Genomic DNA, 13,096 nt, shown 5'->3' on the forward strand with positions numbered 1-13,096 from the left:
TTATCATTATGTTTGGTTCATCCTTGTGGGGTCTTCACTTGCTCATGGTTTTAATGGTAATGGGATTTTCTAGTTCATTTGGGCTTCTCTCTATCCATGTCAGTCAATTATGGTGTAGTCATTGAGACTCATTTGCCATTTCGGGGTATTCAATGAGCTATGAATCTGGATATTTACCACTTTACGGAATTGAAACTGAGTTTCATGGATTTTTACCAACTCCAGAGTTAATAAGATGCTCTGAGTTGGGAATCTTTGATCCTATTTTTAGCATTTTTGCTGCGTGCATTCGTTCGTGTCCTTCCGTATCGCAGAGCTGGTCAATGCTAGATGTAATGGTTGAAAATACAGGGGCCAACCAAGAACCCCTAGTAAAGCTTTGTTTGATAAAGAAAGTGTTTCATTCCAACAACTTTGGACCAAATTCCCCCTTTGAATTAGCTGATCTTACAAAATCGATCAGGTGGGCTTGCTGGGAAGTGATTAATAGTAGAGAAAACTCTTGTTGGGAGATAGATTCTACCATTTGGTCAGGATTAAGGAGTTTTTGTACAGCATGCTCCGGAGTAGATTGACCCTTCCCTGAGTTAGTCCAGTCAGATAGGGGTGACCAACTATCTAATCAAACGTGAGCCCCTCCTCAGGTGGATTCCAAAAGTCTCTTCCACTTTACTACCAAATATCTCTTTATTTTGGCATATAAACTATGGGATCAAATGCCAACTTGTCCGCTATTAGTAGATAAATGATTTCTTTAACCTTGGAATCGCAAACAATTTGATTCAGGGACAATACACAAAGATTTAAGGTCATTTCTTCAATTTTCTTTCCATAAGTTAAGTTTGTAGTCTTTACCATAGCTTCAATAATTGATGTTACCTACCAAATAAAAAGCTTCTTTCAGGAAGAGCATATAATTCTCCTGAAAGGATCAATTTAAACCCTCTGTTGGTTTTGGCTAGACCATAGTAGAAAACGTAGCCAAAAGGGCTATTTCAATAGCAGCATCCAAAATGACTGTGTGGACTTAATTATTTTAGGATAGGAATGTAGAACCAAAGGAAATAAGTCTTTGGAATGAAAAAAGAAAAAACATTTTTAGGTTTCTTTTGTATTTTTCCGACGACTTCGAAAGAATTTCGCGAGGAGCTATATGAGGTTATCCTTTCTGGCTTCATCTAGTTAAATTAGTATCTGTATATTTTTCTTTTTGCAAGTTATATACCTCACCCTTCACCCTATCTTTTTATGGAAGAAATGCTATTTGAGCTGGCTCATTGACTTACGTGTATATCAAAATTGACCTATAGAAAATGATCTAATCTTGTATAATTTAGGGATTCCATTAGGAATTAATTGGATTTCCATATTTAAGTGTCATTTAAACCAAGACCCCTTGATTTTGTTTTGGAACGGACTGCTTTTTGTTTGAGAATGATGGTGTTTAGTGAGACAATCTTGATGTGAATATTGATTGAGATTAGTGAATGTAAAACCTATGTGTTGTACAATAGTTAGTTGACATGAAATGATGCGTATTGGTTTCTGCTATATTATTATTATGTTTTTTTTAGTAGTTATATGATCATACAGTTCCAAATATATGTTTATCTATTTGATAGTTTGTTGTGTGTTAAAGGCAGTTTGATCATGCTCAATGATTGTTCATTCAAAGTGTAGTTATATCATTCTTCTTTTGACGGCTTTGAACAGGAGCAACTTGATGGAGCTGGTATTGAGCTACCAAGTTTATATAAATGGATTGAAAGTCAGGCTCCTAATGGTTGCTGTACTGAAGCTTGGAAAAAGAGGGTTCACTGGGTAGGATCTCAGGTAACCGGTGAATTTAATGAGTCAATAGCTGATAGTGAGAAGTTTCTTCAAATCCACAGGCCTGTAAGAAGGTATTGTTTTACCCTTTTGGCATCTTAAATTTTGCATGTTTTAAAGTTGAATTTATATGAATCTTTGTTGTGGTTCAGACGACATGGTAAATTATTGGAGGAGGGTGCAAGTGGATTTCTGCAGAAAAAACTAGCTAATGATGGAAGCAAGGATGGTGTGACAGAAAATCCAGAGGTTGATTGGAGCTCTCTCAACAAAATATTTTCTGATGGTGTATCTGATCATGATACTTCATTTGGCAGCAAGCATTGGGCCTCCGTTTACTTGGCAAGTACTCCCCAGCAAGCGGCAGTGATGGGACTTAACTTTTCTGGAGTCGATGAGGTGACAAGTTGAATTTCATTTTTTAATTTGCTACCTTATGACCATTCCCCTTTCTCTTATCATAGAAAAATAAGAAAAAAGATGGGAAACCTTCATGACTTCGATTCTCTGTGATGCATATGGATGTATAACATGTAGACAGTCAACTTTTTTTTAATCCAAGTTTTGTTGTATATTGGCTAACCCATCCTGAATGTATGTTTTTTAGGAAATGATTATACTTTGATGGTCTGATATATGAATCTGGAACAAATTTTGTCTTCCTCGGGAATTTCTTGAGTCACAGTGCTGGAAAAGAGTGTAATAGAGAAGCACTTTTCAGCTGTTAATACTATTATCATATGATTGCAGAAAACATGATGTATAATAATAATATAGCCGAAAATATAATTATGAGTGACCATAAGTGGGACATTATGCATATAATATAGAGTGGATGAGACACCAATAAGGTGGTTTAAAAGCAGAGTTGTCCTTTGGCTGACTAAGTTCCAGTTTCCAAATCACATGGTCAGTTGAAGTTTTGAAAAATGAATGAGATTAGAGGAATCTCATATTTGGCATCGAAGACTGCCACGGTGAGAGATCAGCGACGTAAAACTGATGGTTATATGCAATTTTTCTTTTTATTTTTTTGGAGGGGGATGAGTTCAGCTTTCTTAGCAAGTCTTACTTTTGTTTTGTGTTGTATGAAATCTTTTGTTATATATCTAATTTCAATTAATGTTGAAAGCTTGTTTATTTTACCGGTACTCTTTGTAAGCATTTTGTGCACAGTTCTGTTCATTACATAATTATTGCTATTTCAAGTTGAATTTTGGTGATAAGCATGCTTCTCTTATCATAGTTTAGTTATTTTTCTTAATAAAAAACCAGTAACAAATAATTAATGTTGAAGTGGACATATTAACAAATCATTCATGCCTTGTCATCCATCCTTCATATTATTTGTCCACCTTAGAAATCCAACTTTTAAGGAGGCTTCGTTTAGTGCATTATCTTTCAAGAATAGAGGTTTAAGTTTTCTTGATAAGATGTTTTATTGATAAGTAAGAGTAAAACTTTGTTGATAGAAAAAGGCATAGTCCGAGTACACAAGAAGTATACACAGAATACACCTAGCAACCACTAGCAGTAGTGATGGATAAAAGCAAATTATGAAGACTATTCCCATTACAAACAATGCCAGATCCCTGGGACAAAAGAGTGTTGAAAAAGAATCTCTTCAACTCGTCCAAGGAACGCTCCCGGTCTTCAAAGCACCTGCCATTTCTCTCCATCCACAGGCACCACTGAATACAATGAAGAATCATTTCTCCCACACAGCAGCAATGTGAACATTGCCCCAAAGGTCTTTCCAACACTTAAAATATTCACAGCTGCGTAGAGGTTTAAGTTCCAAGACCACCCTTCTAAAAAGTTCTAGCAAACATATGGAAATAATTTAAACTCTTGACTCGTCAATAAATCATAAGGCATATTATGAAAGTTATAAAATTTGAGTCTATTGAGTTTGAAAATGAAAAATGTGTTGAGTCTATTTAGTTTGGGTAAAAACGACTTTATTCATCCAGGGTGGGTCAATCACTTTGATTAATTGTATCCTTTCCAATTGGCCAACTTTCTGTCTCACTCCCCCATGCCCATCGATGTAGCCTTCTTGTTTGGTGTGGTTGGTGATGATTAAAAAACAACATTGTTTGGTGAGGTGGTGATGGGTCGAAGATTGTATTTGGGCGTATAATATGGTGTGGGGATTAACCCTTGTAGATGGCTTTCCGTCATCACTCAGCATCAGGGAATATGTCAACGGTGGATAAGTTAAGGAAAATTGTAGTAATAGATTGTTGTTGTAATTGTAAGTAGGGTGGAGAAATCATTGATCATCTCCTGTTTCATTGCGAGATCTCTAGGGATATAGGGCATTCACAGCAGCTTCCTTATATTTCAATCCATATTTAGGGAACCAAGTTATTTATTTATTTTTTTGTTCCCCTATTTCAATCCATATTTAGGGATCAGTAGCTTCCCAACTATTTTTCTATACCATTTAATGATTATTATTTTATATTTCTATCTTCTTTCTTTATTCATATACACATGACAATAATAAAGTCAACTACAGCAATGGAGGCATGGAAAGCAAATTCTCCTGACATTGGGTTGAGATACGAAACTTCAAAGACTTGGTTCTGGTTTTATACCCTCCGACCTTCGGAATTGAGCTTTGACTTTCCTTGCCCATCCCTTTTGTATCTTGACCCAATGTCGGGAGAATTTGCTTATCATGCCTCCACTGCTGTAGTTGACAAGTCGGGGTTTGCCAGCCACTTTCTATCTGTCTAAGTAAGTCGAACGAAGCCGTTAAAAGGGCATTTGGAAAGAGCACCAAGGAGGAGGAAGAATAAATTGGAGAAAGACCATTTGAAAAAGAAAGTATCGTGGAACTAACTAGTAGTGACCAGTACCCGTCAAGCGAACAAGCCTAGTTGAAATGCCAGCCAGGAAGCTCTTGGAAGGTTAGCAAGGACAAAGTTTCAAACCTCCCTTCCCTTTGCAAGGAGTGTGGTTCGTTCGATAAATTCCTACCTCTCTATCTATCCTTGAGATGTTTGGATTTTTCAAAACTCCATAGACAAGTGGAAGAGAAATTCTATACCCACTTGGGCTGAGACATAACTTTTACTTGTTCAAACAACTCGTATGCTTGGTCGGAGATAGGAGAGAATTCCCTGCCCGGCTAGGCGCAATCGGAGCATGGTTTGATGGTTGAACCTGTCGGGATGATGCAACTTTGCTCTAAAGGAAAGGGCGCTCCATTTTGATAAGAACACTAATATCCCTTAAAGGAAACCATAGCAAGCTATCAACAAATAATTGAATTCCTTTTTTCCCTTTTCCAAATACTATAATATTAGCAACACTTAACCATCCGGGTATCACAAAATAAATCAGCAAATAGATAAATTTCTCCATTATTCTTAGATGTCTTTTTTAATTCAAATTGAATAAATAAAAATTTAGGGTGCCACTGTAGCAAGTGGAAATTTATTGAGTCAGTACGGGATTTTCTGTGAGCAGTTTTTGGAGCATTTTATCAAACTTCAGGGAATGAAAGGTATTTGTACAACCCAAAATGGAATACTAGAGTTACTGGACAAACAATATCAGTGATTTTTTTATTGGCATTGGGTGTCCTGAAGAAAGTCCTGACTAGTCCCAGGGGTGCACATGCCCTCGGCAAGGAGTTTCTCGTATGTGCACCTTGAGTAATTCAGGGGGAAATTCTCTCACTCTGACGGCCCTTAGAAGTGGTTTGGACTCGGGGTTCAAAGTTTAGACCTGGAGGGAGCATACCACCAAGACCAAGGCTTTACACATGAAGATAATAGATGGGCAGAGTTTCTTTCTATCCTTATAATTTATGTTTCAAACTGAAGGTTTTCTGGATATTCTTTCTTATTGACACCCCTTTCTTCTTTTTTGGGACAGGGCAATTTAACCGTTGTTTTTGCTACTAATTTAGCAAGTACTATTGTAACCAGGCCCCCTCCCCTACAAAATTAAAACAAGAAAAGAAAAAGACTTTTTGCTGATCTAGTATTCTGCTTGATATGTTAGTGGTGTTTACTCTCTTTTGTTTCTGTGTGCGCATTTGCTGATATCTGAACTGAACTTATGGTATGGTTGGCAATGATTTAATATGATGATTTAGTGCAACCTGATATGAGAATTAATTTACAGGATTTTGTCCTTTGCATATTTTCTGTCTTTATCTGGCTTGTATACGTTTATTTTAAACCATTCCCTTATTTCAGGTGGAGGAGATTGATGACATTGATGGCAATTCTAATGATCCTTTTGTTGCAGCCGCAATTGCAAATGAAAAAGAACTACATCTTTCTGAAGAACAAAAGACGAATTTTAGAAAGGTTCTGTTTGCAGTCAATATTTCTGTTTAATGAAAATAGATTTTTAAGCAAATGTTGAAGAAGAAAAAAAGTGCATGGTTTCTTTGCTTTTACAGGAGCCTTTTTATGGTTGCACAAATAACACATTTTGTGATGATTATGTCTTCTCAAACCAGATTTTGTTTTTCAGCCAGTGATCAAGAAGGAAAGCTGGAAAAGGGGATTCAGTTTCTTAAAGTAGTCAATATGTGTTTATATTAAAATTATTCTTGGCTTTATGCTGGAGCTTGCTACCATTTTGTTGATTGGTCTAATTTTGTTTTCCCTGGATGAGTTCTTGATTTTTTTCTCCTAAAACTTTCCTTTAGAAATTATGTTCCGCAGCACTTTTAGACTGCTTGATATTTTGTTAAATCACTTCTATTATGCAACAGCTGATTCTCTTGTTATTTTAGATATGTGGAATAATACCTGGTTGTGCAGTAGTGGTTCATCATAGTACCTTTTTGCAGAGAGGGAAGGCATGCAATCTTACATGTAGACTAGTACTCTTGAAACTGTCATGTTTGAAAAGATATTGATTTGTTATGCATAAATGCTTTGCAAAGCCTATATTTTGTGAATTTTTTGGTTAAGATTTTTCCTCTCCTCTTTTTAGGCAGGATCGTATCGATTAAATTTTCTGTCAATTGTTTCGCCAGACTCATATGTTATTGCTGAAACAAGTCATAAATTTTTGAGGTCATTGCTCTTGGTAGACGCCTTTGGAATTTTTAAGCATCTCATGTTTCTTGCACTTGCACATATTTTCCGTCTCGCATAATCCCTTGTAGAAAATGCAGAGAGGAGTAGACATTCTGTAATGCAGAGTAGAACTGACCTTTTTTTTACTGAACTTTTTTATTGAAATTTGTCTGGATTAAATTTATTATTGTTTGTATTGATGTGCATTTTCAGGTTAAAGAAGAAGAAGATGCAAATATTGATCGTAAACTGCAAATTCATCTGAAACGGAGAAGACATAGGAAGAGATGTAAACAGGTGTTCTTTGTACTTTTTATCTCCATTCTATTTGTGGTGTTGGTCTAGAATATTTTGAAAGCTTTTTGTTTTTGGTCGTTGTTGATACATGAAATTACATCATATTCCGTCTTTATTGAAAATCCTTTTGTTCTGTTTTTGCGTCAGGACATCAATGCGAAAGATGTTTTTCCAGCATCCTGGGTTGGCAATTCTAATCCCATATCAAATGAGAAAACTTGTGAAGATGGGAATGGTGTGCCTAATAATCATAATGACTTTGCATGCCAGAATGTGCTGACTGATGTGGTTGATCGTTCTGAAGCTTCTAATGATGTTGATGACAAAGTACCAATATGTAATGTGGCTTCCTTAACTTCTGAGTCTGTTTTCCTTGATTATACCGAACCCAGAGGTTCCAAGCGTCCAAATGAGAATCAGGAGCTAAAAGTTGATTTCAAGAAGAGTCGGACTGTTATCATAGAAAGTGAAGATGAAACTAATTCTTTGAAGGATAATTCACCTTGCAATATGGCTAATGTGGACCCTCAAATTGAGTCTAAGGAGAATATTTGTGACTCTGGTGTCAATTCCCTTCCTTTGCAGAGTCCAAATGAGAAGTTTGACTGTACTGCTTGCAGTAAAATAGTTGCTGAAGTGCACCAACATCCGCTTCTGAAAGTAATTGTTTGCCGGGATTGCAAATGCTTAATGGAAGAAAAGATGCAGGCGAAGGTATGTAATGAATTTTGTTGCATATAATAGAAATTTGGTTTGTAAGTTTTGTATGAACTTGTCAGGGAACTAGACATTTTAGGGATTTTTGGACTGAAGATTTTCAATAAAGTTTTTGATATCTTTGGGAACAATTTTAGAGATGGGTTTTTGGGGTTTTTTGAAAGCGTTAGGGCCTGTAGAAAGTATGTTTAGATTGAAAAATATTAAGTGTTGTTGTTTTTGGATCTGTAGAAGTGGTTGGGAAGAAAAGTTTAGTGAGACACGTTTTTCGGGTTTTATTGACATTGTGTTGGTTTTTGTGCAAGTTGCTTTGCCGGGGAAACCATGGCAATGATTAGATGAAAATTGATTTGAGAGATAAGAAATTGTTTCGGTGTTTAAAAGATGTTTGGATTGAAAAGAAAAAAGAAAATTCTAATCATTTTAATCCAGACATGGTCTTGGTCAGAGTATCAGTCTCTCTATATAATGATTGCTTATTTGAGTATTGGGCTATGTCTATCAATTTCATCAATAAAATTTGTTTCCCGATAAAGAAAAACGATTTTTATTTAAAACCATTACCAGATGTGAATTCATCTATTATATGTATTCTTTGGTGTATTTGGAACGAACGCAATGAGAGACTTTTTGAGGATCATGAATGCTCCTTGGAAGAGTTTAGGAGTTTTTTCTGGAAGACTTTGATTGTGTGGGCCATTGCTATTGATTTGAATGGTCTTAGCTTTCATGATTTCCTTGTAACTATTTCTAGTTCTTAACTAGGTGTATTCACATGTATACTTCTAGTGTACCTGGGTTATGCCTACCTTTATATCAATAAAATAACTTATTACTTATCAAAAAAAAAAAAAAAAAATCTATTATTTTCTTTGTCTCTCTCTCTTATGAGCTTTTTGACTATTTTTACCAGGTAAATTTGTTAACATTAAAAAACTAGTACACATCAAGTATATAGAGGAGCACTATTTTGGGCCACAATCTAATACCAATTTTTCGCAATCCTCAAGCTACGGTCATTTCTTTCCATCACAATAACAACAATGGGGTCATCCTCCACAGTAGTTGGCCTAGATTGCTACCAAATGTCCATTTCCAACCTGTTAAAAGATCCACCACACAAAAGGCATAAACCAATCTATCCAAAGTGGCCAAAAACCATGTTCCATAGAAGGCTAGCAACCTTGCAGTGTAGAAGGTCATCCACCGATTCCACAATCTTCTTACACGTAACACCAATTAACCACTACTCCGCACTCTTTCCTTACACTGTTCAAGGTAAGAATCTTCCCTGAAGCTGCTGTCTGAGAAAATAAAGCAACCCTAGGGGCTTTGTTTTTCCAAATAAGCTTTCACTAGAAAAGGGTCTTGTCATGACTCAACACATTGTCAAATGATTTTACTTTGAACACTTCTTTCCTAGATGGGCCCCTAAGCTTTCACAATTGCATCCCACCCTATGCGAATATAATCAGTCCAGGAATAATGAGAAGTGATCCACCTCCCAAGTGATCCTTACTTGGCTAAATGTTTACTAATAAAATAAATCCTAGTTCTTTATTTTTCCTAAATAAATTCGGCAGACAAAGATGGCCTGGATTTGATTTTAAACTGACTTTTGAATGTCTCCTTTAGTGAAACATTTAATGGGTTTTCTGTAGTGTTTCACATTGCAATATGTGCTCTCTCAATTAATTGTGGCAGGACCCTGATTGCACCGAGTGTTATTGTGGATGGTGTGGAGGTACAAGTGACTTGGTAAGATGCAAATCATGCAAGACATTGTTCTGTACCAGTTGTGTAAAGAGGAATATTGGTATGGATTGCTTGTCTGAGATTCAGACATCAGGCTGGAAATGTTGTTCCTGCCGTCCAAGTCTACTCCACAGATTATCATTGCAGTTAGAGAAAGCCATGGGATCTGGAGATTTTATAGTTTCTAGCTCTGATAGTGGTTCTGATGATTCTGATGCAGGTGTGAACATTGCATTCAGGTAAATTAATCTCTTAATTGGAATGAGGATGTATTTTTTTTTTTTTTTGCAGATATTCTGTAATTTCTTCTCTTTGTGACAATTATTAGTTTACTAGTAAGAATCAAAGAGGTGCAACCCAATTACAGATTATCAAAAAGGGCACTCTGGGAAAAAATGGAAGAGAGAAGGAGAAGTTATGGGTTAAATCCTAAAATTAAATGCCAAAAGAAGCATAAAACACCATAGATAGGTCATTGTTTGATCTTACCCATGGAAGTTCTCTTTGCCTAAAAAAAATCATTATTCTTCACCAACCAAAATGCTCCACATCAAGCCAGATGTCCCTGTTTTTCAAGCAACTAAATCTTTTGAGACCAGTATTTTCTTTTCAAGTATCATATATTCAATTTATGTGGAAGTGACTCCCTGTATTATCATTGACCTCAGAAATTAACTGAAGATGCCCTCGCTCATATAGATTCTATTCCTGAGGCATGCAGGGATGAATATTGTTCTCTTATTTTTATAATAACTTAAGATTTATGTTCTGTGGTAATGTAGTTTGTTCTAATGCTGTTGATAAATTTTTTGTTTAATGAAAATGATGTTTTCTATACTGTTTATAATAGGGCTGTTTTTTTTTGCTGTTAAAATTTTGCACACGCACCCATTAGCTTTCAGATCCAAAATCTTATCCTTCATCTCATCTTATGGGGGGGAGGAAGTGTCAATTGAGCTAGAACTTATTCGCTATTTCAGAAGTTTTCTTTTTCCTTGCAGTTTTTTAATGATCGTGTAGATTTAAGAAATGGAAGTGTGATGCCAGCACACATTTTATGAGGATAAAATCTAATTCATATGCCTATCTTGTTAATTTCTGAATTAGCTTTTCTATTACTATTGCACATGAGATTTAGTGTTCAGTCTTGGCGACTTGGATGATAGATTTCAGTTGTGAACTATGAAGCGTTTTTTGTATCATCAATATGCAAGGAGGTTTTCATGTATCTAGTTATCAATTTACTCTTCTTTTACATCAGCACAAAGAGAAGGCAAAAAAAGAAAATTAGGAGGATCCTTGATGATGCTGAATTAGGAGAAGAGACAAGAAGAAAAATCGCAATTGAAAAGGTACCCAATTTTTGGTTGATTTGTTCAATCATTTTCATTTTTGGGGGGCAACAAATCTGACATGTTCTGAATTCTTGTAGGAACGCCAAGAAAGATTGAAATCTTTGCAAGAACAGTTTTCTGCCAAATCTAAGATGATGAGCTCCGCAGGCTGTAATGGGAATTTATCTGAAGGCGCGAGTGTTGAAGTTCTTGGTGATGCTTCAACAGGTTACATAGTGAATGTTGTGAGGGAGAAAGGGGAAGAGGCTGTGAGGATTCCTCCAAGCATCTCGGCTAAATTGAAGGCCCATCAGGTTGGCCTTGCTCATGAACATTTTTCTTTTCCCCATGTATGCCTTTTGGGTTATTTCTGTTTAGCTGAATCTTTCTGTTCTTTGAATTGAATATATTGACCTTCCCTGTTTAATATCTGATTTATAATTATGTTGTTTATTCTTTTTGTACCTGATCCTGCCTAAAAGTCCTATGTAGTTGCCTATTACTTCATTTTTTTTTAACTCTTGTGATTACTGTTACATAAAAAAATGAGGTTGTCATTTTTTTATCTGGCCAATTCAGAGGAAACTAAATTCTGAGGAAATCCTATTCAACAATGTTTCCAATTGTGTAATTGAATTGCAGTTGGAGCCTGGGACTTGAACAGAAAAAAGGGGTTGAAGTCTGGAGGAAAGGGTTGGGAGGGATTGGATGTCTTTGATTGGTTATGGCTTTTGTTTTGTTGGTTTAATTTATTTATTACTGCTCTGGATAAGTGTCTTGGATAATTTTATAATGAGAGTTGTCTTTGACAACATTTGTTATGTTGTTACATTAATCTTTATGGCAGGTTTCTGGGATAAGGTTCATGTGGGAAAATATCATAGAGTCCATCAGAAAAGTGAAGTCTGGGGATAAAGGTCTTGGTTGCATTCTAGCCCACACCATGGGCCTTGGTAAAACCTTTCAGGTATATATGTTTTTTTGGTTTGGCTCATTTGCAATGTGTGCTCAAGCAGCTGCATGCACATGTTTAAAAATGTGCCCATTCTTATTGGAAGAATATGTGAGGATTCTTTGCATGAAAAAGACCTATCAATGCACCGCGTAAGCGTGACTTTTAATTGAAGTACTGAGAGGGACTTATGATTGACCATACATGGCATAAGTAAAGTGGTCATTAGATAACCCCTTTTGCTTGGAATTAATCCCTAGATTGATGTGATCTGACCTTAACAATGGCTTTGGTAGTTTGCATGATCTGTTTGATCTTAGTTTAAGTGCTTTTTCTTTTGCGAACCTAAGAATCAGAAACCTTCCAACTTTTATTGATTGGTAAATAAAAGGCATTACTTCACCTTCCGCCCTTTGCTTATGGGGGAGGATACATTGTTTTGCCGAAGTACCCTTAGTAACTAGTAATTTGCATTGTTCTGGAACACTATCTTGTTCAAATACATAGTTTAATGCTATATGCATGTACTCTAGAAACACCACTTGTAACACCCTGCTCTCCTAGGGTTAAGAACGACATCATTTTTAGAAAATTTAGGGGAACCGGAGTGCTACTAACTTTGCCCTTTCTTTGTCTTATGGCACCAGATACAAAAGATTCCATTATGATCATAACTTAAAAGCTCTGTACATGATCTAGGCCTCTGCCTTGCCTTCATGGGCTAAGTCCCGTCCTGCGGCTCCATCCAAATAAATATTCTCACCTAGGGTGGTTAAAACATTTTTTTTTTATAAGTAAGAAATTTTATTGAATCGAGTGAAACTAGGCAATGCTCATATACACAGGAAGTATATAAAATGAGACACCTAATTACATTCTAGAAATCTGAAAAGTAGACAAAAAATCATGAACATTCCCACACTTTAGTACAATAGCAGAAAACTACTATAAAAGAGAGAATACAGATAAACTCCAGATTTTTCCCACTGCACGCTCCTTGTTGTTGAAACAACTATCATTCCTTTTTGTCCATAAACACCACATTAAGCACAAAGGTATCATCCGCTGCACTGTTTCCAGTTGAGAGCTATTAAGATGCCTATTCCAGCATGTTAGTAGATCACACTCTTAGGCATAACCCAACACAGCCCAGCTCT

The 13,096-nt window shown here is 36.1% G+C and overlaps 1 protein-coding gene across 2 annotated transcripts in view; it reads left to right on the forward strand.

Annotated features, from left to right (window-relative positions):
* Nucleotides 1–13,096, forward strand: part of LOC108990732 (protein CHROMATIN REMODELING 20) — a 69,998-nt gene that overhangs the window by 21,201 nt on the left and 35,701 nt on the right. Inside the window, exons 6-15 of one of the 2 annotated variants that reach the window (XM_035693037.1) lie at nt 1,714–1,904; nt 1,983–2,229; nt 6,048–6,161; nt 7,098–7,181; nt 7,329–7,364; nt 7,452–7,895; nt 9,603–9,892; nt 10,915–11,005; nt 11,086–11,301; nt 11,835–11,954. In XM_035693037.1, the coding sequence (XP_035548930.1) occupies nt 1,714–1,904; nt 1,983–2,229; nt 6,048–6,161; nt 7,098–7,181; nt 7,329–7,364; nt 7,452–7,895; nt 9,603–9,892; nt 10,915–11,005; nt 11,086–11,301; nt 11,835–11,954 (1,833 nt within the window). Of the gene's footprint in view, nt 1–1,713; nt 1,905–1,982; nt 2,230–6,047; nt 6,162–7,097; nt 7,182–7,328; nt 7,896–9,602; nt 9,893–10,914; nt 11,006–11,085; nt 11,302–11,834; nt 11,955–13,096 lie in introns of both variants that reach the window. The other variant, XM_035693036.1, reaches the window with a different exon arrangement.

This window comes from Juglans regia, chromosome 8 (assembly GCF_001411555.2).
Source record: "Juglans regia cultivar Chandler chromosome 8, Walnut 2.0, whole genome shotgun sequence".
In the NCBI taxonomy this organism is placed as follows: domain Eukaryota; kingdom Viridiplantae; phylum Streptophyta; class Magnoliopsida; order Fagales; family Juglandaceae; genus Juglans; species Juglans regia.